Source organism: Sapajus apella, unplaced genomic scaffold (genome assembly GCF_009761245.1).
Source record: "Sapajus apella isolate SASKATOON/1434 unplaced genomic scaffold, GSC_monkey_1.0 scaffold6, whole genome shotgun sequence".
Lineage (NCBI taxonomy): Eukaryota > Metazoa > Chordata > Mammalia > Primates > Cebidae > Sapajus > Sapajus apella.
Genome location: NW_022436946.1, coordinates 4,351,544 through 4,378,795, shown reverse-complemented (window position 1 = coordinate 4,378,795; position 27,252 = coordinate 4,351,544). Strand labels below are relative to the sequence as shown.

Here is a 27,252-nt window from a genome sequence, read left to right as displayed (position 1 = left end):
CAGGCTGGAGTGCAGTGGCATGATCTTGGCTCACTGCAACCTCTGCCCGCTTCCCCCTGGGTTCAAGCATTCTCCTGCCTCAGCCTCCCGAGAAGCTGGGACTTTGGGCACATGCCACCAAGACTGGCTAATTTTCATGTTTTTAGTAGAGACGGGGGTTTCGCCATGTTGGCCAGGCTGGTCTCAAACTCCCAACCTGAGGTTATCCACCCGCCTTGGAGGCCCAAAGTGCTGGGGTTACAGGCGTGAGCCACCACGTGTGGCCTACCAAATTTTAAAGTCCAGATATTTCTATCAACACATGACTAACAAATGTGATGTAGAAAGCAGCAATACAAGTTTAGTTTACACATATCAGACTAAGGCTTATGTCAGGCATAAAGATATATTTCATTTAAAAAGTGACCCAATGTGGCAAAGAAATGTAGGATAGTTTATGTTTACATGTTACAATTAACAAATTAATTCAAATATAGAATGTCTGGAACACCAACTGGGAAACACCGAAAAGACAAAACGTCAGATCTTGCTTTTAAAAAGTATTTGTGTTATATTTTTTGTCATCATCTAAGTGAAGAAGTTCCAAAGGTACAAACTTTAACCAGGAAAACCTTCCCCCTTCTGCTTGTTGTAAATTATTACCTACCTCCTCTCAGCAGTTTTCAGCATTGCCTGCATTCTTTCTTCTATTGTTGCTTTAATTAAGAATCTGTGTACAATGGTAGGTCTAAAAGGCACAAAGAATTTTAATCTTAAAAACCTAGTAAACAAATTCGTACAAACCGACTTCACATTTTATATGCTATATTCATCAGTCAGTTGGTGCCCACTTGTGGCAGTTGCTGGGAGGGGTTAGCATCAAATAAGATGAACTATTTAATCTCCATGAGCTGACATTCTAATGAGGACAGACAATAAACACAGAAAAGAGTAAAGCAGTTTCAGGTAAATATAATGCCAAGAGGAGACTGACATGTGAACTGAAACAACAGTGATGGGAACAAGGCCAGTAGACAAAGGAGGAGTAAGAAGAACATCCAAAGGGAAGAACTGCATATACATGCACAATCCCTGGGAAGGCAACATGTGTGGGACAAGCCTAACATGTTCAAGAGGCCAAAAGAAGGCTAGCATGGCAGAAGCATCCTGTAAACGAGGGAGAAGAGAGGTGAAAATAAGGGTAGAGAGGTGTGCAGGGTCCAGGTCACATAGGGCCTTGCAGGATGTGACCAAGTATTTGAATTTTATCATGGTTATAATGGGAAGCCCTTGGTGGGTCTGTATGCATGATGTGCCTTTGGCAACTATGTGGAGGATGCACTTCTTGTTCAGCAACAAAAGCGCCAGAGAAGCCAGTTAAGAAGTTCTGTAGTCATCTGGGTAAGAGTGAGTGTACTATGGTTGCATCAGTGGAGACAGTAGTCAAGTAGATTTGGAATACCTTTTGGAGGCAGAGTTGACAAAACTTAAAAGATTTTTGGAATATGAGATGTGAAAAGAGAAATATAGAAGAGTCCTAGATTTCTGATCTGGGCAGGAACAGATGACAATGCCACATTATAAGATGGGAAAAGCTTAGGGTGGGGGTGAGAGTACAGAAGCAACACAATTTTGTTTTGTCCATGTGAAACCTGATACCTATTAAACATGTATCCAAGGTGAGTCGAGAGATATGTGTGCAGAGACAGATATGGATATATGCACCTGGGATGGGAGCGATATGGGCATGTCTGGACTAGGGGTATATACCTTAGAGTCATCAACCTATAAAAGCTACCTAAATCCCTAAGACTGGAAAAAAAAATTCATCTAAGGGGTTTGGACAACCCTCAGACCACTGCCAAGAAGTAGGTCAACTAAAAACCTTATAAGCCTCACTTCAGTGATAAAGAAAAATCAACCAGATAGATTGAGAGAGAATAGGGGATGAAAAAGTAGAGATGGAGGTAGGATGTAAGAGAGCGTTTTTTTTTTTCTTTTTTTTAAGATGAATAATATTAAGACATATTTACAGGGTAATATATGACAGGATGAGTATCCCTAATCCCAAAACCCCCAAATCTAAAATGCTTCAAAATCAAAAAGTTTTTGAATGCCAACGTGACAAGTGGAGAATTCAACATCTGACTTCATGTAAAAAGTCACAGTCAAAACACAGTAAAAACTTGGTTTTGTGCACAGTTATTTAAAATATTACATAAAATCACCTTCAGGCTGTGTGTGGAAGTTGCATATGAAACAAATTTCATGTTTAGACTGGGGTTTCATTCCTAAGATATCTCACTGTGTATATGCAAATATTCTAGAATCTCAAAAAATCCAAAGGCAAAACGCTTGAAGCATTTCAGTTAATGGATACTCAACCTGTACAAGGGAAATATACACGTCTTTGAAAATATGAGAAGGAATGGGATCCAGGACGAATGAAATGGGTGGCTTTTGAAAGAAAAGGGACACTTCTGTAATAAAAGGAAAGGCATATGAGGTACTTTCCTGCTTATCACTGGATGACACATCCACGTTCCTACCTAACACCAACCCTCCCTCCACTTGAGCGTTCCATCCCATATCCTCTTGCTCACTCAAGGGCATTGTCAAACATTCTCTCTGCTGTATTCCTTCACTAGTGTTTTGTCTCTAATGAATCATTCTTATTCTCCCATTTGAAAGGAAAAACAAAAACTTCTCTTGATTTCATTCTCTTACTTTTCTCTGCAGCAAAACTCCTCAAAATACTAGCCTCACCAGCCACACAGAAGCAGCAGTGCACTGTGGTTAAAGCTTGTACAGTGAAGGCAGAATGGCTGTGTCTGAAATCTGCTACCACTTTTATTAGTTGTCTGACCATGGGCAAGTTACCCTCTCTTTGTTACATAAGTATTTGTTAAATAAGAAATACACAAAATCCCATTCTCTCTAAAACTCAAGTCAGGCTGTCGCCTCTATCACTTAACCTGGTTTTGTATCTCGATGTTGCTAAATCAATGATCAATTCTCAATTCTTGTCGTCCTTGACACTTTTCACAGCACTTGAAACAGCTGACCATATCCTCTTCCTTAGGTACATTCTTTGCTTGCCTCCTAGACACCCCTGTCTTCTGGTTTTCTTCCTAACTCGTTTCTTGATCTTTATCTGTTACCTTTGCTGGTTCCTTCTACTCTCCTAGAACAGTTTAACTTTGGCACCCTGGAGTTGAGTTCATGGTCGTCTTCTCTATCTAAACCCACCCTTAGGTAATCTCATTCAGTCTCATGACTTAATGGACTTGTAAATTCAGTTACACAATAGAAATCTCCATTTGGATGTCTGCTCTTCTCTTACCAAATCTGCTCTACCCTGTAGGGCATGTTCCTTCTCCAGCTCAGCTGAAGTTTACTGCATCCTTTTAGTCGTCCAAGCCAAAATCCATGGTGTTATCCTTGACCCTCTCACACCCCATGTCCAGTCTGTCCAAAAGTACTATCAGTTCTGTTTTCAAAATATATCCAGAACCTGACCACCCCTCACCATGTGTGCTGCTACCGCCATGGTCAGGTTACCTTCAGCTCTCACCAGGATGACTGCAATAGCCTCCAAAACTCTCCCTGCTTCTACTTTCCCTTGCTCCTTGCTCCCCTGCATTCCCACCCCATCATAGCACTCAGAATGATTCTTTTAAAACTTAAGTGAGATATGAAACCCTTCTGCTCAAAGCCTTCCAATGGCTCCCTATTTCACACAGGGTAAAAGCAGCGTCTTCACAGTGGCTTCCTGGGCCCAATGTAATCCCTCTCCCCACTGAGCCCTCTGACTTCAACTCCTGCTTCTCTTTGCTTTAGCAACTGTGGCTCCTTGCTATTCTTCTAACACACCATACTCCCGACTTAGGGCCTTTGCACCAAATGCACCATTTACTTGAACATTCTTTCCCAAGATACCTCCAAGACTAACTTTCCCATTTTCCCATTTCTTTTAAGTCCTTGCTCAAATATTACCTTCTCAATAAGGCCTTGCATGCCTTCCTGCCCAGACACTATTAATTCCTCACCCTGCTGTACTTTTCCAGCTCCTAACATAGTCTATATTGTACTTATTACGTTTATTGTTTACCATCTGTCTGCCAACTCCATTAGAGCTAGAATTAAGCTCCATGAGGGCGTCTCATGTTCCTAAAACAGTGCGTGGCACACAGAAGATGCTCCATAAAAATCTACCAAATAGTATGTGAATACTGATGCAGGCAGACTGTTCAAACTGATGATGGAAAGATGAGGTAGTTCTAATCTGACTGTGTATGTTTCCCCTGTATGAGGCCAGACTGCCACAGGGAGGAAGAAGACAAACTTAAGACAGACTCCTTAGAAAGTAGCAAAATTGATTTACTTGGGAAGCATAATAAGATTGTTGGGTAATACTGAATGGTCTTTTAGGCTTGTGGTTTTAAATCTGAGACTAGTCCAGTCTATGCTTTAAAAGAGCATTGGTAGGACAGAAATCAGTATTTAAAAACACAGAAGAAAACCAACAAAAATCAAGACATGACTGCATTTTAAATGACACGTGGTGGTATGTTAGAACAAGTCCGCATTTACTGCAGTTATGTTACCTTGCCTTGTTTGTTAAGAGGCTTAATAAACATGTATCTTCCCTGCTTACAATTAAACCCTTTATTTTCTCTCCCAGCTACTACTTACAGAGCAGTCTATATTTCTGGGTATGACAGAGAAGACCTCATCTCCTGCCAATCATCCCTTTTTCATACTTTATACTACAACAATCCCAAACTCCTTATAATCCCTAGAAATATCATTTCATTTCCCACCATTGTATTTTTGCATATATAACTCTCTTTGGCTGTGTGAATACTCCTTTCCAGCCTACTTTGAAGTAATTATTCCTTCAAGACTCAACATCATAAAGTCTTTCCTGACTCTGTAGGGCCTGAGTGATCATTATCTTCTTTTGTTAACACAGTACTTTTATTATACTTTTGCACACTCTACCACAACACTTTAAATTATGTTTCCTGTACTACAGAGTGACCTCCTTAGGGAAATAAATTATGTATCATTCAATATGAATCTTCAGTATTTGGAATAATGCCTGACATACAGTAGATGCTCAAAAAATATTGATTTAATAAGTGCTTATTATGGGTGTATGCGTGTGTGTTTGTGTTTTCTTTTTTAAACATTGAAGACTTGAAACATCCAGCAGGTAATACTAGGAGGCCTTATCAAAGATAACTGTCTATTCTGATATATGCATAAAGGTAATACATACCATATAGTAATATTCGCTATTAGGTTTGCTTTGGGCCCTAAACTGAATCTAATGATCTCTTGGAGCTGACTTAGGGGATGTCTTTTCCTAAGGTTAAGAATTTAAAAAGGAGCCATTTATTTTCAGTCATGTACGAGGTATATCTTCTTTTAAACACAGGGCTACTTTAAACAATCAAAACTCCATTCTCCTCAAAGGCATGATGGATGCCTTCAACTTTGCAGCTGTCTTAAGTATTTCTGACAAGGTTTTTTTTTTTTTTTTTTGATTAAGTGATAAGGTTTTTGTGGGAAGGAAGACAAAAATGTGGGAACATTTAGGGGTTTGCTTCTTGGAGAAGGGAGAATTGGAAATCTCATGCTTTTTAATTAAATAATTAAAAAGTTATAAGTTATAAAATAAATAATTAAAAAATATAATCTCTAAGGAAATAATTAAAAACAAGTAGGCTATGATGAACATAAATGAAGAGTTTACTGACTTGGTTTCTCAGAAAACTGAAGCAAATGTGACTGATTCTAATTTTAGTCCTTACTTTGTCTGTCCAATTCGGTGCACCCTCCCTATGGCCTGAAGCTCATGGGCAGGGTTCAATATGGGCTCCACCAAGAGAACATGAGTTGCTTCAATGATAGTTAATCCATTAGAACCTGTGTGCAGGGGCAGCAGCAAAATATTGATTTGGGGATCACGTTTAAATGCTGAAAGGTTCTCCTAAAAAAGAAAGGTACATTTTAATTTTAGCTGGATCAGTTAAAATAAGAGCAGTACGTTATAGCTCACTTTAAAGATGTCTAATGCTATCTATTACTATTGTGAAAGGTAATAGCTAAGAAAATTCAATGTAAAATTTCCAACTTTAGAAAATGTAAACTTGTTGCTTGATTTTAATTATGAAGAAAAGTATCATATAAGCTCTCTTGTTCTTTGTAATATCTAGAGCAATCACAAGACAGATGCATGTGATACATGGAAATTAAACTATATGAGGTTAGAGGAAAGTGAAAGAGAAATAATGTGCTAGAGTGAATGTGAGATAAGACACACGAATCTGCTAAATTTTCATTTGGTCTCTGTGTGTGCCTGAGGTCATACACCTGTCACTGTGCTGAGTATGATGTAAGGATAATTGTGACCATATGCAGTTCTGCCTGACAGTTTCTTTAGAAACTAATCCCTGGGGTGTGAGGCCCGTCTGTATTCAAAAGGTATATCATAGGCAATCTTTTCCTGTACTGACAAAAAAAAAGGACCTCAAGTTAGGAGATCTTTAAAAAACCAATGGTCTTATTATATTTATAATTAAATACTCTGAAAACACCTGAAGTTTCTCTACTTTGAATATTCACTTTATAATTAATCAAGAACTCAGACCCTGTTTTGTGGCTTACATGACACAAGACAATAAATGTAAGTAAGCTAGTTAACAGTAGTTTCAATTTGCAACTGTGTCTACTACAAAAATCAGGAGTAAAATCTTAACGTACCTGAAATGTCTTAACACGACTGATCTGTGCAAATTCCATGTTGTTGTCAGTGAGAGCTTTTGAAATAATATCTAAGACGTCTTGCCACTAGAACACATAAAACAAGAAAACCAATATTTTTAGGTAGCTTTTATCTCAGGGTATCTGAAAAGGAAATAAATCAAAATGATTTTTATACAAAACCCTCAAATGTAGTACCATCAATATTATTTAGCTCTATCTGAAACAGTAGTTTTGTTTTAGTTTTTTGCATCAAATGCTGGTTTTAGAAATGGAATTAAGATAAACAAACAGTAGAAAATATATAATGAAGAACATACTGGAAAATAATTAGTTTTCCAAAATGAAAACTCGAGGTTTTATTCAACACTTAATATTCAGCAGATTTTCTTTTCTTTTTTTTTTTTATTTTTAACCCAAATTCTTGTGAAATAAGACTTTCAAAGTCGGAAATTACAATTTTAAAAATATTAAACCAAGAAAATCTTTAAGTGAAAGTAATACAAAATCATGGACTGTAGTTACACAAATTGCCTTGTGAAGCATTATCAAATTTCTCTAAAAATAATTCTATCTTATAGATTTGGAAAAAAAAATCTAAGGGTAAACATTACAAATTAGTTCTCAGCTGTTAACTGATTACAGAGGGAAAATCAGTTCAAGTTAATATTGAGGATGAAAATGTTGATTATACCGTTGAGAAAACGAGTGCTTTAGCCCCTGGATCTCTAAGCTGTATTTTCATCAGAGTTCTGACCACAGCTTCCACTTTTGTAGAATGGCTGCCCTTTGAATACACACAAAAAATACACATTACTACTAAATAGAATCTAAATAGTTAAGAATGGAAGGAAAAGCAATATAAAATATTTTATTATCAAGGCTAAAAATGCATCAGAACAAATTATCAGGTATATATGTCTCTTTTTCATTTTGTATTTGCTGGAAATTTTCTTTAGCCTAGAAATGTAGAAGTCATGAAATTTACACACAGATATTTGAATGTAAAAGCATGTCAGAAAGTCATAAAGTGCTATGACCCTGAAGATATTTTTAGCTTAATAGTCAGGTTTTATAGTTAGAAAATTTCATTACATTAGCAGGCATGATATTTTAAAACATTCTTCATTTTATTCTTTCTTCAGATATTATGTCATTAGAAATATTAAGAATACAATGAATCAAAACTCCCAATGTAAGCAAACAGTGAAGGATCCAACCAATGGGGAACGCTTTCTTGAAAGGGTATTAATCGAAAACAATGACAGACGTACAAATGATGCCCACTTAGAATGAGGCAGATTCATAAAAGCTAAACACTTAAAACTATGTTTTTTTTGTATCTTCCATAACCATTTCTATCAGATGAGATTAAAAGTAAGAAAATGATTTTTAAAATGGAGAAATAAGAAAATGACGAAAACAGAGCAAGTATTTTTGTAGCCCACAATGAGAAAGTTTTCCTCTTGGAGGGCTCTCAGAGATGGTATGACAGACAGATTAAGGTTGTGGGATTTTGAATGAGACAAATCTAAGTTCAACTCACAGTTCTGCAACTCACTAGTTATAGTTTCTAACCCTTTGTCTCCTAATCTGTCAAATAGGGCTGAATGATAATTATATCTTTTTCCCAAGGTGGCTGTGATGATTAAACGTGAAAATGTATACAAAGTATTTAGCCCAACATCTGGCAAGGAGTAAACACTCAAGAACTTATTATCTTTCTGAGATATTAAATATGAGCACTAAAATGACGTAGGTTATACCACAAGGGAAGGCAGATTTAACCAAAAAGAAGGAAAAATATTTCCACAGCAGCATAAACCTTGTCCCTCAATCCTCTCGACACACTTTTACATGAAGAAACATTCGAAGGTAAAAATAGAAACAAAACAAGAAAGCTATACTAATTTTAAGTCAGCAAAATGGAATAATGGAAAAAGTTTTAAAATCCTCATGCTAAAATCCTGATTCTACAGTTATTTTCTCTGGATATGTAGACTTTCAATTATACTCACAAGGCTAAAAATGTATTACAAAGTTAAAAATGTACTACAAAGGACCTATTTCGGTCTAACAATTATCTCAAATAATAGCCAAGAGAAAATAGAAAATCAGTGTACAGGAGATCATTTCAGAATTTAGACAAAAACATCCATGCTCCTTGCAAAGTCTTTCTTTTAAACATATTTCAAGTGAAATACCAGGATAATTATGAATCCTTCCAATGATTAATCTGTTTCTTACTAAAAGTTCAAAAGAAAATAGAATAAATAGGCCGGGCGCGGTGGCTCAAGCCTGTAATCCCAGCACTTTGGGAGGCCGAGGCGGGTGGATCATGAGGTCAAGAGATCGAGATCATCCTGGTCAACATGGTGAAACCCTGTCTCTACCAAAAATACAAAAAATTAGCTGGGCATGGTGGTGCGTGCCTGTAATCCCAGCTACTCAGGAGGCTGAGGCAGGAGAATTGCCTGAACCCAGGAGGCGGAGGTTGCGGTGAGCCGAGATCGCGCCATTGCACTCCAGCCTGGGTAACATGAGTGAAACTCTGTCTCACAAAAAAAAAAAAAAAAAAAAAAGAAAATAGAATAAATCTTTTGTAACCAACATTCCTAGCACTGTAGTGGTAACTCTATGTAGGAAAAGAGCAGAACATTCATTTTTATCAAAGACTGGGCAGTTCAGTGGTAGTGCTCAATGGCGCCTTCCAAATGCTACAGTTCTCAACCATTTCGTTTCAGTCTAGTCACTTCCTACTTCCTAGCAGAACAAGTTAGGCTACAAAACAAGTCTTGAAAACAAATTCGAGACTGAAATTATATCAAGTATCTTTTTCAACAATGGAATGAAACTAGAAATCCATAATAGGAGGAATTTTGGAAAAATAACAAAAATGTACAAATTAAATAATATGCTCTTGAACATTCAAAAGGTCAATAAAGAAATTAAAAGGAAAAATTAAAAATATCTTGAGACAAATGAAAATAATAATACAACATAACAAAACTTACAGAAATTCAGCAAAAGCACTTCTAATAATAAAGCTTATAGAAATAAACACCTATATAAAAGAAGAAGAAATGTTCCAAATAAACAACCTAATATTGCACAAGGCACTAGAAAAAGTAGAGCAAAGTAACTGAAAGTCAGCAGAAGGAATGGTATAATAAAAATCAGAGAAGAAATAAGTGAAATAGAGATCAGAAAAAAAATACAGAAAAAGAGCAATGAAATTCTTAGTTGATTATCTGAAAACATAAACGCAATGGACAGTCCTTTAAGTAGACTAAGCAAAAATAAGAGTGAAATTTTAAAAATTATAAATGAAAGAAGAGACATTATAACTGATACCACAGAAATACAGAGAATCATAAGAAACTTGTGAACAGCTATATGTCAACAAATCAGAAAATCTGTAAGAAATGGATAAATTCCCAGAAACAGTCAATCTACCAAGACTGAATCACAAAGAAATAGAAAATCTGAATAGACCGGTATGTAGTAAGGAGATTGAGTCAGTAATAAAGTCTTCCATCAAAGAAAAGCATAGGTCCTGGTGGGTTCACTGGTAAAGTCTAACAATTATTTAAATAAGGACTAATACCAATCCTTCTCGAACTTAAACTGAAGAAAGAATATTCTTAATTCCCTTTACAAGACCAGGATTACACTGATATCAAAGTCAGACAAGAACACTATAAGAAAAGAAAATTACAGGCCAGTATCTCTGATGAAAACATGTAGAAATCCTCAACAAAATACTAGAAAGTTAAATTGCACAACACATTAAAAGGGACCACTCACCATGATCAACAGGGGTTTATCTCTGGCATGCAAGGATGGTTTAACATATGCAAACCAATAAATGTGATACAGCACATTAACAGAATGAAGGGAAAAAAATGATCTTCTCAGTATATGCAGAAAAAATATCTGATAAAATTCAACATACTTTAATATTACAAATTCTCAACAACTTAGGCACAGAAGGAATGTACCTCAACACAATAAAGGCCATAAATGACAAGCCTACCAGCTAGCATCATACTCAATGGTGAAAAGTTGAAAGCTTTTTCTCTAAGATTAGCAAAACACGAATGCCTACTCTTGCCACTGTTATTCAACATAGTATTGGAAGTCTTAGCTACAGCAATTAGGAATGAAAAGAAAATAAAAGGCATTAAAATTGTAAAGGAGGAAGTTAAAATGTTTGCAGATGACGTGATCTTACATAGAGAAAATTCTAAAGATTCCACTAAAAACCTGTTAAAATAAACAAATTTAGCAAAGTTTCAGGATACAAAAGAAACACAAAAACCAGTAACATTTCTATACTAACAGTGAATTATCCAAAAAGGACAGCAAGAAAAAAATTCCCATTTACAATACCATTAAAAAAAATGCTTATGAAGAAATTTAATCAAGGCAAGAAATCTGTACACTAAAAATTATGAAACATTAATAAAAAAATTAAAGAGAACACAAATAAATGGAAAGACATCACATGTTCATGGACTGAAAAAAATTAATATTGTGAAATATTAACCAACATGATCTACAGATTCAATGCAATCCCTATTGAAATTCCAATGACATTTTTCATAGAAATAGTACTATGATTTGAGTTTGTCCTCAGCGATATTCATGCTGAAATTTATACTCAGTATGGTGCTGTTGGGAGGTAGGGCCTAGTGGCAGGTGTTTTGAGTCATGCGGGTGGATCCTTCATGAATGACTTGGTGCTACTCTCTTGGTAGTGAGTTAATTCTCTCTTGTGCAAGAATGGATGAGCTCCTGTGATGGCAGGCTGTTATAATGTAAATTTCCTCCTCCTGTTTGTTCCACTTTCTTTTTATCTGTCTGCTACCCCTATGACCTCTGCCACATTATTATGCAGCAAGGAAGCCCTCACCTAAAGGGTCATCTTCTTGAACTTCCCTGCCTACAGAACAAGGAGTTACATAATCCTCTTTTCTTTCTCTTTTTGAGATAGGCTCTTGAGCTCTTGCCCTGGTTGGAATGCAGTGGTGTAATCACAGCTCACAGCAACCCTGAATTGCTGGGCTCAAGTGATCCTCCCTCCTTAGTCTCCAGAGCAGCTGGGACTACAGGTGTGCACACCACCATGCCTGGCTAATTTTTAAATTTTTTTTTTTTTTGGTAGAGACACAGTTTCACTATGTTGCCCAGGCTGGTCTTGAACTCCTAGCCTCAAGTGATACTCCCACTTTGGCCTCCCAAGTCACTGAGATTGTAGACATGAGTCACTGCATCTGGCCATAACTCCATTTCTTTATAAATTACCCAGTCTCAAATATTCTGTTATGGTAACATAAAACAGACAAAGAAAAACAGAAAAAACAATCCTGGCCGGGCACGGTGGCTCAAGCCTGTAATCCCAGCACTTTGGGAGGCCGAGGCGGGTGGATCACGAGGTCAAGAGATCGAGACCATCCTGGTCAGCATGGTGAAACCCCGTCTCTACTAAAACTACAAAAAATTAGCTGGGCATGGTGGCGCGTGCCTGTAATCCCAGCTACTCAGGAGGCTGAGGCAGGAGAATTGCCTGAACCCAGGAGGCGGAGGTTGCGGTGAGCCGAGATCGCGCCATTGCACTCCAGCCTGGGTAACAAGAGCAAAACTCCGTCTCAAAACAATCCTAAAATTCACATGGAAGCACAAAAGACCTTGGATAACCAAAGCAAACTTGAGTACTAAGCTAAACATATCACACTCCCTGATTCTAAAACACATTATAAAACCACAGTAATCAAAACTGTTTTTATGCTTCTGACATAAAAACAGACACACAGACCAATGGAACAGGAGAGAGAGCCCAGAAGTAAACCCACACATACGTAGTCAACCAATCTTTAACAAAGATAAGAAGATCACACGATGAGGGAAAAACACTCTCTTCAATAAACTGTTCTAAAAAAACCTGATTATCCACATGAAGAAGAATAAAACTGGACCTTTACCTCACACCATATACAAAAATCAACTGAAAATGGATTAAAGATTTAAATATAAGACCTGAAATTACAAAACTACTACTTGACAATGGTCTTGGTAAAGATTTTTTGGATATGACCCAAAAAACACTGGCAACAAAAGCAAAAAGATAAATCAGCTTGCATTAAAGTAACAAGCTTTTGCAAAGCAAAGTTAATAATCAACATAGACAATCTACAACAAAAAAGAAACTATCTGCGAACCACACATGTGATAAGGAGTTATTATCCAAAATATACAAGAAACTCAAACAACTCAACAGCAATAAAACAACCTGAGGAAAAAATGGGCAAAGGACCTGAAAAGAAACTACTCAAATAGTTAACAGGTATAGGAAAAGGTGCTCAAAAACACTAATCATCAGGGAAATACAAATTAAAACCACACTGAGATACCACCTCATTCCCATTAGAATGACTATTATAAAAATGACAAGAGGTAATTGTTGGTGAGAAGGTGGAGAAAAGGAAAACCTTGTACACTATTGGTGGGAATCCAAATTAGCAGAGCCATTTTGCAAAATAATAAAGAGGTTCCTCAACACATTAAAAATAGAACTACCACGTGATCCAGCAATTCCATTTCTGGGTATATATCTAGGGGAAATTAAATCAGTATGCGGAAGAGATATCTGCATTCTCAAGTTAATTTCAGCATCATTCACAGTAGCCAAAATATGGAATCAACTTAAGTGTCCATCAACTGATGAATATATTTTAGAAAACGGTATATATACACAATAGAATATGTTTCTACCTGATAGTAAATCCTGTCAGGTGAGACAACAAATTACGAAAGACACTATGCTAACTGAAAAAAACCAGGCACAGAAAAGACAGAAACTGCATGATCTCACGTATGTGTGGTATCTAAAAACACTGAACTCTTAGAAGCAGAGAGTAGAATGGTGGTTACCAGAGGCTGAAGTTTGAGGGAAGGGGGTGGGTTAAATGGTACAAAGTTTTAGATAGACAGAAGGAATAGATCTAAAGATCTATTGTACATCATGGTGACTATACTACATAATGTATTATATACAGTTGTCCCTTGGTATCCATTGGGGGATTAGATCTAGGACCCCCATTGGATATCAAAATCTCAGATGTTAAGTGCCTTACAAAAAATGGCAGTTTTTACATATAGCCTATACACACTCTTCTGTATACTTTAAATCACCTCTATATTACTTTTAATACTTAATACAATGAATTTTATGTAAATAATTATTATAGTGCCTTTTAAGAACTTGTGTTTTTTCCATATGTTGTGATTTTTTTTACTGTTGCTGAATTTTTCTTGAGTATTTTTTATCTGTGGTTAACTGAACCTGTTGATGCAGAATCTGCAAATATGGGGGGCCAACTATACTTGAAAACTGCTAAGAAGGCAGATTTTAAATGTTCTAATCACAAAAACTGTTAAGTATGTGAAGTGATGGATATGTTCATTAGCTTGATTAAATCCTTCCACAATATCCACATATATTAAAACATCATGTTGCACACAACCATAAGTATATACAAATTTTTCATTTGAGAGTTAACAAATAACTATATTAGGAACTGGATATACAAAGATGAAAAAAAATTCCCTTGTCCCCAAATACATACACTCTAACACGTTACAGACTACGAAGAAAAATATACAGGTACTGATCGACTTACGACCTATGCAACTTACGACCATTCGACTTTACGACTACAATCGCTAGCCACGACTGCTCCGTGTCTGGCAGCACAAACGTTGCCCAGCTGGGCGTACGACAGTGTGGGACAATAAACATATATGCTATATCATATCATTATTAGTCATTTTCTTGCCTTTCTTACTAAAATGTGAGTGGTTTATATCCCTATATCTTTAACAATATTAGAACATACTAAGTTTAAATTATATTTGAACAAGATATCCAGGTGACATCTTTTATGATGAATGCTACATATTTGTATCCCATGGAAAGTCACATAAAATTGTGATGATTTACTTTTCTATTTACAATGATAATAAATAAATACCTGGCAACTAGTCCTTTTTAACCCTAAGAACATAGTTCACACTCTTCTGCTTTTCAAAACTCATCATGTGCCATGGTGTTTCACTTCAAACCATAGACCACCGTGGTTCAGTGATCTGTGAATATTCCACAGTTTAACACAAGGCTGCACCTTTACCTCAAGTTAAGGTGGCTTTTTAAAAATGAGATTTGACAAGAATGCATTCATAATAAGCATTCAGGTCAACCTTTACTACTGGTAATGCAGTGTTTTACTTAAACCTGACGAATGTAAAAATAAGAAACAAAATGGTGTAGAGATGATACAAATGGCATAAAATGAACAAAGAAAATTATGATATATAACAATAATGAAAGAAAATTATGATAAAATATGACTTAAAGATTTTTATAACATCATTTCACAGTACTGTACATATAGCCTACTCAACTTACGACCAAATCGTGTCACGACTGGTCTGTCAGAACCAATCGTGGTCGTAAGGTGAGGACTAGCTGTATAAGGATGGTTTATCTGCTGGTTTGGCCTAAAAGCAACTAAAATGAATGCTTTATACTGCCTTAATGAGCACTTTACACATTCCACTGCTCTTTTTCATGCTTCTTCTATCTCATATATGTAAATAAACTTGGGTTCAAATCTGTCAGCTTCTGAGAAGACTATTTAATGTGGTTACTGCTATAGAAAGCAAATTATTCACTTTGTTAAAAAAAAAAGATAAGATTAAAACAGGAAAAAGGGGATGGGTTACATATAGGCAGGGCTGCTTGGGAAAAAGCAAAAAAGTAAGAAAAGCAACTGCGGATACCAACCTATTCTTGTGTAGCTGTTAACACAGTATGAACATTCTCAAGACAGGTAAGCTGGTAGCCTCAGTCAAATTCATTATTTAGTTACAGCAGTAAACAGATGGCAAAGTTAAGCTGGAATAATATGCATTAGGAAAGAGTGTGCATGGGAATAGAAATCCCACAAAACTGCTAGGCAATCTCTTATTAGGTTGATAAAGTTGTACTTAATTATAAGCACCTCTGTCCTCTTCTGACATTATTGTCCCTTTTCTTACTCCCATCCTTTCTCCTTAGTCTCTTCAACACACACCCTAATCCTAACTTTGTGCTTAATGCTAAGTTTTTCTTCATGTCTGAAACATTAATGACCAAGGCCCAGTTTTGGAGTAACGACACAGCTTCTGTCCTTTACCTTCATTGACTGTATCTTTGCCATTCTTCTCTCCAAGGCACAAATTCTCTCTAAGGTCAACTTGAGAACTGAGGTGAGAGACATACAAAGTGTTCCCAGTCAGCTCAAGGCTGTTATCGCTCCTGTTTTTCTACTCAAGGCACAAAGTCAGAAGCCAGAAGAATTAAAATATTTAAAAATAAAGAAGTGAAGTAAAGTGAAGTCTTTCACTTTCTGGAAAATAAAGTACAAAACTAAAAGCTCCAGAATTTGGGGTAAGAAGTCAACACACTGAAAAAACAGTAGAGACCCACTAGCACCAAAGGCCACTAAAGAATATTTCTAGTGAAGTTTGGCCTGGAAGACACTTTGTAATACAACTCAAGATCAGAAATGTCATGTAGCTTCTTATCTACTCTAATGGGTGCCACTAACTTATTTTTATCACTGAGTTAAATCTGATTGAAATAAGGTGTTCTATAGTGGCAGTCTTCTGTTGTAAAATGTGGAGAACCTAAACTTTGAATTACAGGTTGTTATATGTATTAAAATGACAGAAAACTCAGTTTTATTTCTTTGCCATATATTCAGCAAACTGAAAAAAATTTCTTCTAATAAAGCAACCAAGTAGCATCTGCTCTAGATTTTAATCCTCTCCCCTCCAGAATGAGATGAACTACTTTACCAATGTAATTTCGGAGTGGGAAAGGGCTTTTCATGCACTGAAGACTTATTGGGGATAAAAGAGGGAGCAATATTAATAGTAAAAATCTGAGTATTGGTGTAGAAAGATACACTGTAGCTTGGCTTTACTCTATTTTGATTCATGTCCGTCTCCTATCTACTGAGATTCCTTACTTAGGAGAGAAAGGATAGAAAGGAAAACACATACGAGCTCTCTGCTACAGCAGGAAAGGGCCACTTGCACTTGATTTACACATACAAAAGAAAAACAATGCTCTGTGACTAGGAAGATATTGTTGCATTGTATTTCTTTTCAATGACTCTATATAAAGTGAATATTGGAGCACAATTTGAAATAGGACTTGGCAATTTTTCACCCGGAATTAAGAGCTTGTTACTCAATATATGCCTTTGTCACCAATCTAGTTCCTTTTCCTTTGCCATTTTCTATTTTTTCTGTTAATCTACTCTGTCCACATCTTTCTACCACCTTTTTCTGTGCAGGACCTGTGGATTCCCGTGGTCATGCTTAGCTCCATTTGTAAAATTAAGAGCTAAAGTGGCTGCTGACTCCTCAAGAACATCAGAGAAAAGTCAATATAATGGAGATGATGAATACACTCAGTCTTGTTTTTTTTAATCAAACAAAAGAGAGAACATTCATCTTTGGAGACTATGTCAACAGGCAGGCTATATCTTTAGGGATTTTATATGTTATATATTAATATATATATTCATACAAATGAAATACACATACAAATACATATGAAACACTTCCAAAAAGTTTTACATTGAGAAGACTGTTAGTCACAAGTTATTTCCTATTTTGGAATTTTATGACTTCTGTTACTTTTACTCTGAACTCTTCTTTTTGAAATACAGCTAACTCCTTCAATGTGTCTGTTTTGTCCATAGCAGGCTCAGCTGAGTAAGATCAGTTAACATTGTTTTATTTCTGTCTGCACCTGCTGACCATGCTAAAAACCCATACTGGTAGCGACAGATACAATTCAGGGCAGTTATGAAGCTTGTATCTTTGGTGCTACCAGGGGGAAATACTTTTCAAGCATATGTCTAGGGCAAGTACTGGGTTCTTCAAGCATTCACATGATATTTGAATAAAGCTCAATGGAAATTATGCCTAGGCTGTGGAAGATCTTACAAGTGTACTAAGCCACAAAAAAATATTATCCCGTTCTTTTAAACACTTTGCATAATTATTTCAAAGATGTAAGTTAGCAATGAAAAAAAAGTTAAAAATTTTATTTGGATCTAAAGGTTCTTAGGGTTACTAGGTATACAGACTATTCAATTGTCATCCATCAATGCATTCAGCAGTCAAATACTTGCTGAGTGCCTATTAAATGCCAGGTATTGCTCCAAATGCCTCATATGAAATAGTGAATAAAACAAAGTGCCCATCTCATAAACAAGTCCTCTAACTTTTAATGGAGTTTACACTCCACAAGTGATCAAGCTTTTCATAAAGATAATTTCATAAAGATAACTTTTATTTTATATCTTAGAAGTCTCTACTGTGTGTTCAATTTATTGCAGGCTATGGCTAACTTTAACATGAGGCTAACAGTTCAGAATTACAAATATTAACTTGGCCAGTGAACAGAAATAGGGTTTTTTTTTTTTTTGCAAATTATATTTAGTCAGGACATATTTTAACAAAAATATACAACTGCATTCCAAATTTACCAGTTAATGTTCATGTTATATAAACTTCTATCTTATATGAGAATATTTTAATATAATCATTTCTGGATTATATTTACCAAATTATTTTATTCCTATTTTAAACTCAGTCAGAATTTCCTAGTTTTTTTCCACTCAGATGTTTATTTTAATTATATTTTAAAGTGCGAGACAGATGTCACAAATGATCTTTAAATTAATTGAACAAAACTCAAAATTAAAAAAAAACCAGAACACGATTCTACACGTAGTAGAATTCTACACGTAGTAGAATTCTACACATAGTATGGCTAGGCTTCTCTGGGAATTGGAATGTAGAGATGTAGAGTTTTTTTGTCTACAAAAGGCTGTGTATTTGCTTGATAAAAATGCAGATTTCTGGACCACATCCCAGGTCTAATGAGTCAAAATTTATGAGGGTAGAGCCTTAACAAAAATATTTATTTTAAAAAGCAGGCCATTTGATGGTCACATACTTACAAGTTTGACAAGAGAGGCAATTGTGTAGCATGTGGTGTGTGGGAAGGGTACTGTATTGCTGTCGCTTTATCTATGTAGTGGCTATATCTATTTTCTCCTGGAAAGAAATTTCTTATTATTTAAGACTCTCGTTCATTATAGGGTCAGGGTTTCCACTGGCAAAAATGTTTTGTATGAAACCTAGCCAAACGTAAGACGCAGGGAACAAGACACGTGGGCCATATGTTCTGCCAGGAGGCCTACTTCACCATCCAAAATGCCTGGCAGTTGTCAGAACTTGCAAGGGGAATTTTGTTTACTTTGTGAGCTGCCCAGTAGGTTCCAAAGGTCATTTAGGAATACTGTCACACTGTTGCTAGGGAAGACATGGTCTTCAATTTAGGTGCATCCACCGAACTGGACGTTTGTAATCCCAATATTCATTTTATATCTATGGTCAATCAACAGCATTCCTTACATTGTAAAATTTCTTATTTCCAAGAAATACCACTTAAAAAATGTCTACTACTGTTAAATAGTAGTTGTATGTTTTCCAAATATCTTTTATCCACAGAACAGCTATATGATTAAGCATTATGTATGATATATTGTTTGCTATGACTGAGAATCTTGACATAAATACAGTGAAATAACCATTTTAGAAATAAATTTTATATTTCAGAAAATATAAACATTTCAATTAAATAAAAAATTACTTCTCAGTATTGTTTATTAAAGATCAGGGATTTGATATCAACAATAATAAAAAGAAAAAAACTAGGTTTAGGAATAATTGGAACTAATAGATCTAAAATTTGAAAATAATGTCTTAATTATTTACACAGAGCCATGTTTATTTACATACAAATCCAAAATAGGCAATATGACCATTTACATGGAAGTTTCAAAGATGCACAAGAGAGGGATGAAGTCTTAGCATACAATAAGCAGATGTTTCAAGGAGGAAGTGACAGACAGCAAGGCAGAAATGTGACAGAAGTCAGAAGAGGGGACAGGAAGTACAAGGCAAATGTGACAGACACAAATGTTAACAGAAAAAGTAGTGAAGAGCCAACCTAAACGTGGCATGAAGCAATGTGAGGAGGTCGAAGAGGGATAAAACTTGCTTGCACAATGGTACAATATTCAGTCTTATGTTCAAGAAAAGGAAATGTAATTACATATGCATCTATGACAAAAGGGAAATTATCTTTACTAAATTCTATAATCTTATTTTTTTTTTAAGATGCTTCAGTTAATTCATGTGTTCATCAATACCCATGAAAGACAGGGAGAAGTGAGAGCACAATAAACAGTATTTATACACTGATATCTTTGCTCCAACAGCACAGCACATGTAACTGTGCCAATCTCTATCCCGGGTGTCTAGGAAAGCTGCCATAAAATGAACAGGTGTTTGGGTGTGATTGGCTCAATGACTGTTTCATAGACTATGCTGTTGACTGGTAGCTAGAGCAATCACTTCCTCACTCTCTCTGCACAAAACCTGACACAGCATTTCTTTCTTCTGACAGTTCCTTGTACTGTGATGCATGCTTTCACCTAAGGGTAAGCCACCTCTTCTTAGCCACAAAAGCCATCTGTGGCCCTTGAGATGCCTGTGGCCAGAGAAAGAGAAAGAAGAGAAAAAAGGAAGGCTAAGAAAGACTACCTTTATGGGAAGGAAAGGGGAAACTTTAGGAGTGGGAAAGAAAGGGGGAGAGAGGGACTGGGAAGGAGAGTAGTTCTTAGTGTTGCAAGGCAGGACAAACAATAACTGTCAAATGCCTCAAGGCTACTGTACCATAAGTCACCTACCTCTTCATTCAGTAACTCTTTGGCATTTGCTTTAAAAATACAGTCCTCCCCTAGTATCTGCGAGGGACTGACTAGTTCAAAAATCCCTGTGGACACCAAGATCCCAGGATGCTCAAGGCCCTTATATAAAACGATGTCATATTTGCATATAACATATACATAGCCTCCTGTATACTTTAAATCATCTCTAGATTACCTCATATAATCCCTACACATTATTTAATTTGTGTGGATTCAACATAGACTCAGTATGCTGCAAATTCAAGTTCTACTCTTTAGAACTTCATGGAATTTTTCTTTTTCCAAATGTTTTTGATCCATGATTGGCTGAATCCACCAATACACAGTGCTGACTGTAAAACATATCCAGCGGATTCACTGATAGGGAATAGGGCTAGACGATCCTTAGGTCATGATGTTCTCATCACCTAGCCTTGCCCATTTTGTTACTCCCATACTGTCCTGGACTTCCTTCCTGCTTGTTCACCCTTTGATTCTTTTCCTTTCACTCCTGGACCTTTCACTGGTGACCCCGGGAACTCATACTTTATTACGATCAACAATTGTTTCATATTTTCTACCTTTTGTGGAAATACTGCTCTTCACTTCCCTGCTTTAATTAGAATCTGACTATCCTCTAAGCATACTGGTCTCTCAGCAGCCCTTCTGAATAAAGGATGTTTATCCTCTCACTCCTTGCATTTGACACAAATACAAGTTTCAGATCATTATTTCTCATTTGTGTAATAACTTCCATTCTTTTGAGGCCCAGTTATCCCAACTCTACCCTTTCCTATCATTTACTGAATCCTACCTTACGTTCACTAAAGAACTTCAATGCCTAATTTACTCTATAACTCAACTCTAGATATTACATACTGTCTGCCTGGACAACCATCCAAAATGCAGGTCTCAGATTGTTTCATCTTCTAGCCTCTTTTCTTCTCTGCCTCACTTGAGTCACTTACTTCTACAGTCATATCTGGCATACCTGACCATACTCAGGGAACACCTATGCTTATCTTTTGTGCTCAACAGCCCAATTTATACCTGTTATTTGACTTCAATGAGACCTCTACTTTCTCTCTATATATCAACATTCTCCTTTTCAAGAAACTTGCATTGCAAATTATCCTTTCTCTTATACCTTCAGTCTATCCTTTTTCACTAGAGATTAAAGTGCAAGAATCTTTTGCCTTAAACAAAAGAAAATTACAAAGTGATGTTTTTCTGTACTCATATCTTCTGGTTATAATTCTGTTTCTATGTAATATTTTCTACTCTTGTGGAACTACTGCTCTTCACTTCCCTGCTTTAATTAGAATCTAGTTATCCTCTATGCATACTGGTCTCTCAGCAGCCATTCTGAATGAAGTAAATATAAGAAACAGCTGGGCATCTTTTTCTACTTGTTGACTTCCTGCTCATCCCTCAATCCCTCCTAACCTGCTCTCTGCCTCCACATTTGTATTAAAAGAGTTCCTTCTAAAGTCATCAGTGATTTCATTAGACAATTAGTCGACACTGAGTTGATCCACAATCAGCACTACTACCTCCTTACCAAAGCAGAGCTTCCCTGTGGCCTCTGTTGCCAGCATACTGCCCTGGATTGCCTAGCCCTAGTTGTTCCTTCTCATTTTCCAGCCCTCCCCACTTGACTCAATCTTTAATTCAATCTACCAGCCATGCTATTTTGGTTACTGTAGACTTCTAGTGTAGTTTGAAATCAGGTAGCGTGATGCCTCTAGCTGTGTTCTTTTGTTGTGCTTATCACAATTATAACACATTAATTACTTGTTAGCATCTGTGCTTCTTGCCCCAACTGAAACTCCTTCACCAATTTCCAGAAGAGGAGCAACCGTATCTATTTTATTTATGAGTGTACGCTGCAGCTATGAGGCCTTGCCTGTGTGCTAGCACATGTCCAATATATGTGTGGAATGAATGGATGGATGAATGCTTATTCTAACTGTGGGATTCTGTTTATCACGACAGATTAGAGAGCAATAGGACTGATATTTTTAGGTTTTATTCAAATAACAGTGAAAAAAAAACAACTAAAAGTTCTTTAATTCAACTATAGTTTTCTTGGGAGAGCGCACCCTAACAACTAACTACTGGTAGTGAATTTCAACTTGTAGCTGATTCTACTTACAAAACACATTACTTAAAAGTGAAAAGAGAGTATCAAAAACTCAGAAGAAGAAGGAATAAAGAACACATAATATTGCTTAAGAGTCAGCCCCATCATTCTCCATTTTCATCCTATAACTCTTCCTTAAAGCCCACATTTGCTACTACATTTAGATACTGATGTGTCCTTTGTTCAAGTTTGGTTAGAAAAAAATATTTAAAAAGCATATTTAAGGAAAAGAAAGAACAAAATAGCCTCCGCTTTGTACTAAATACCCCTTAAGCAGTGAATCCAATTACAGATCCGGTCTGGATAACAAATTATAGTAATTTTTAAAAAATTCTGAATGAAGCATGGAAAAAAATTGGGAAAATAATGCCAAAATTTGGCTGTACCCTGAAATATCAATCCATGCTGTTTAAATTCTTGTAACTGTCTTCATTAACCAATTTACTTTTTCCTTCTGTTTAGTTAGACACATCTTTCCCCTTATACGCAGGGTTGAGTAAAATAATGAGGAAAGCTCTTTCTTTAAATAAATCTCTAATGTAACCAGACCTCTATCTATTTGTGGTGGACAGAAATACTATAAAGGATGATAGGAAACTGGAATTTTAAGATGTTACATTTTAGCTACCATGTGCATGACTATTGCTAACCATGTTTGAATAAGTGTTCTGTGTTCCTCCCACAATTAAAACTTAGATGGTTAAGCTGAGGCTTTCAGGCAGTATATCTATGAACAGTGGTATCCACTTATTCACTGTGCCAAGCTTGTTGTGATATTTATGGTTTCTTAATCAGATACTGCTTCCTATTATATTGCCTTACCTATGCTTTTGAGTGTTCCTGACCTACTTTACCTTCACAGGGATGTCCTCTTCCTGGCTTGCTTTCTCTGAGGTGAAGACATACGATATTTCTTTGTGAGATGTGGTCTGGCGGCAGATCGCACACTTAATGGAGCTTCTGTGAGATCCCACGCTGTATTGTTCGACAATTATAGAAATGCATTCATTACAGAAACAGTGACCACAGGTCAGTACTGCCCACTAAAAAGAAAACATATAGAACAAGCTTTAGTGCCACTATTAAAGATGCCTTTCAATTCTATCAAAAAAAGCCTTAGTGCTATCAAAGATGCCTTTCAATTTGTAAGTATATTAAAAGGAGAAGGGAGTCACAATTTTTCTTCCTAAAGATTTCATGACATTAATATTCTCTGTTATAAAGCTAAGTTTTTTTAACTGTTTTTTTATTCCAAAGTAAGCTTTCATAGTCTTCAGTTCTGTTTCTCCTAATAGTGAGTATGATAGTCAGCTATCATTACTTTGTAGGAAGTTGGTATTCTCATTTCTGTATCTGGGAAAATTGCAAATTAGTCCTTCAGCACTCTAACAATATATATAACAGAGGGACTCAGAATAACATTATTTTGGAGATAATATCATACTCAATATGTTCCACTTAATTTAAAAAACAGATTTATATTTTCACACATTAAAGTACTTATATAGAAAATAATATGGGCTAGTTAGTATCTCAAATTTATTTTAAAAGTGGTTCTGGGTATTTTTTAAAAAAAATACAAAAAAATTTTTAAGAAACCCCTTGTCACATTTCGGGAAAAATAAAATAATCCACTCTGAATCTCTGCAACACACCACGGAGACTTTGGCCCTCTTTGGCAATAAGAGATGTAAAAGAGCAACAGATTTAGTCTAGGTGTAAGCTCTAAAAGCTACGGCATCTTATAAACGTATATTTAACCTTTTCCACCTAGTAAAAACAGTAAGAAAAACTGAGTGTCGTTTTGAGTGACAAAGCTCCTAAATCCGTAAGCTATGTTTGTTTTCAGGATTTGGACATTTATGGAAAGAAAGTATATGGCTGGCCCACTCAAGGTTCTTTGCAGGACCAAATAAGATGCTCTTTGGAAAAGAACTCACAATGAAAGAAAGAGAAAATTGAGGTATATAAGCTTGGTTTTAAAACCACTATTTTGCCTGTTATCAGGTAATACTATTCCTACTGTTTTCTAGCTGCACCTCTGCCAGAGTCCACAGGGGTTGAGACTAATGAAGTTGAAGAGCTATTTTATCAGCATTTTGTTTGACACAGAGCAGCACTCTTGCACTTTATGAACCTCTAGCGCCACTGGGTTACTCTATTGGAAAGCAGTTTTGGGACTCACTGGTGCTCAGAAAGGACCAACTAAACAGCCATACAGGTCCACCTACATGTACAATGGTGAGGAACTAATGAGATACCTGGCACCTGAGCATTTGGAATGACAGGAAGCTGACTGACCCCAACAGAAGAAACAAATATGCAATGCCTCCAGGGGCATCAGCTGGTACATAGAGGTTATCTCTGACAGATTCTAATTTAATAGCTATAAATTAGAAGAAGAGGAGAACCGAGGAGGCAAAAAGGAAAAAAATATACAGCTACTATACATTGTGAGTATGAACAGAACTTGAAAAGCAGTTTTGCTACTATTATTAAAATCCGATATGGTCTTTTAAGTGTAGGAAACCTAGGTTATGCTAGACTTAAATGAACAAATGTATATGGAAGAACTTTAAAAACTGAAAATGTTTAAAATGAAATAAAATGTCTGAGATAGTCCAGTTGCATAAATCTTATCAAAACTAAAAGCAAAAGAGACTACTTTATGTCATAATTTCTTCCATTTTTATCACAAGTTTTATCACAGTTTCATCACTGACTTTTTGTCAGAAGTCACCAGCATTTGTACACTACTATTCTGCTCAGTTTCCAATGTAATATCTCTCCCTTTAAGATACATTACCAAATGAAGTGTTCCTGTGATCTCACCTTCTCCACCAATCCTGGAAACCAAAAGGTACTTTCTTCTTGATTATTACTGGTCAGAATATAGAATGCATATATTTACCTTTCAACTCTCAGTTCCATAGAAAAAACAGCCAAGAATATTTCTACTTCTTCAACAGTAATAGGCTTATCTTTCAAATTTTCAAAAGCAATGAATATTCTGATTATATACATATCTTAGAAAGCAGAAACTTGTATTTTTGTAAATTGCAGTTCTCCTAGAGGAGAATATGGTTCTACCATGTTTAAAGACATTATGTATACTAATGTTCACAAAGAAATATACTTAATATAGTGGTCTACCAAAATCACATGGAAATTTCCCTAGGAGGGATTAATTTGCACTCTAAAGTACAAGTATTATGAGATATCAATACTGTCAAGTAAGAAATATGATTCTACATTAATGTAATACCTTAAGTAAATGTATGTGTGTTATGCCACATTTCCATGTAATTATTGAATAACTATGTTACCTGACAAAGTCAAATAACTGGACACAGTCTTGTGACTGGAAACAATGTTTGAAATTATCTATCTTTAATGAAAAAGATGGGGTCATTTTAGAAATATTTTTTCGCTTTCCATTTAAGAAAAATGTTGCTCAGACCTCTATCCCTAAGAATGTCACCTAACCTCAGGTGTTACCTTTAAGATGATGGTAATACTTGCCTTTCATAGAAACTAGTGATGAGAAAAATGAGAGAAAGAAAAAAATATTTTATGTAGAAACCTTTGAAAACTGTAAGGTTATTTTATAAATGCATGTGATGTTTATCATAATTTCACCTGTTTTCCCAGCTGTCGAGCACAGATTGGACAAGGTTCTGGATTAATGCCTTCTGATGTTTTGTCTTGAGACTATCCAAAAAAGAATTAAAAAATATATTAGTTACATTTTTACATATAAAACCTGATACATATTTTGCAACTCACGGAAGTGAATACTGGCAATTACAATTTTCATAATCTATCAATTTAGATGATCCATTAATCCCTATATTACCTTATTATTCCTGGGACTTACAAATACCATTTATTCAAGGAGTGAACAAAAAAATAAAAACAATTTGAATCATACAGGTTGAATATCCCTAATCCAAAACCTGAAATCTGAAATTTCAGATAAGATATTTTCAGATTTGGGATGATTAACCAGTATAATGCAAGTATTCCAGAATTTGAAGAAGTCTGAAATCTGAATTACTTCTGGTTCTAACCATTTCAGATATGGCAAACTCAACCTGTAGCTTAAACTATAATATTAGTGTATCTTGATTACAGTAGAAGGCAAAAATAAAAGCAAACTATGACAGCTAGATTTTTAAAGCTTTATTTTTAGGCTAAATTTTGTTATTAAAATATACAGGTTACTTAAAAATATACAATTTAGAATTTTGAAATAAGAGCTCCTTAACGTTTTTGAAAAAACCTGTACTTAATCTGCTTATCTACTTGGCCTAAAAGCATAGATATGGAAAGAGTCAGCATTTATTTATATAATGTAACTCCTTATTAATACATGCTTCTTCTCAGCATCCTTTTCCTAAACTCATAAAAAGCAAATAACTGGGAAACAGAAATATTACTGATTTCAGACCTCTTTATAACTAGAAATTATATCAAAAA

General features: G+C 35.7%; 1 protein-coding gene and 1 long non-coding RNA gene across 8 annotated transcripts in view; one reads left to right on the top strand and one right to left on the bottom strand.

The window, feature by feature from the left end:
* SHPRH (SNF2 histone linker PHD RING helicase) overlaps positions 1-27,252 on the bottom strand; it is an 85,847-nt gene that overhangs the window by 5,066 nt on the left and 53,529 nt on the right. For 4 of the 7 annotated variants that reach the window (XM_032274527.1, XM_032274528.1, XM_032274529.1 and 1 more), the window contains exons 24-29: positions 26,413-26,484; positions 23,628-23,816; positions 7,445-7,537; positions 6,751-6,837; positions 5,799-5,977; positions 647-727 (exon numbers count right to left, since the gene is read on the bottom strand). In XM_032274527.1, the coding sequence (XP_032130418.1) occupies positions 647-727; positions 5,799-5,977; positions 6,751-6,837; positions 7,445-7,537; positions 23,628-23,816; positions 26,413-26,484 (701 nt within the window). Of the gene's footprint in view, positions 1-646; positions 728-5,798; positions 5,978-6,750; positions 6,838-7,444; positions 7,538-23,627; positions 23,817-26,373; positions 26,485-27,252 lie in introns of those variants that run through there. The other 3 variants (XR_004267732.1, XM_032274531.1, XM_032274532.1) reach the window with 3 other exon arrangements.
* On the top strand, positions 16,989-17,649 carry LOC116549171. Its single transcript, XR_004267733.1, has 2 exons — positions 16,989-17,242; positions 17,275-17,649. It is a non-coding gene; the product is annotated as an uncharacterized LOC116549171 (long non-coding RNA).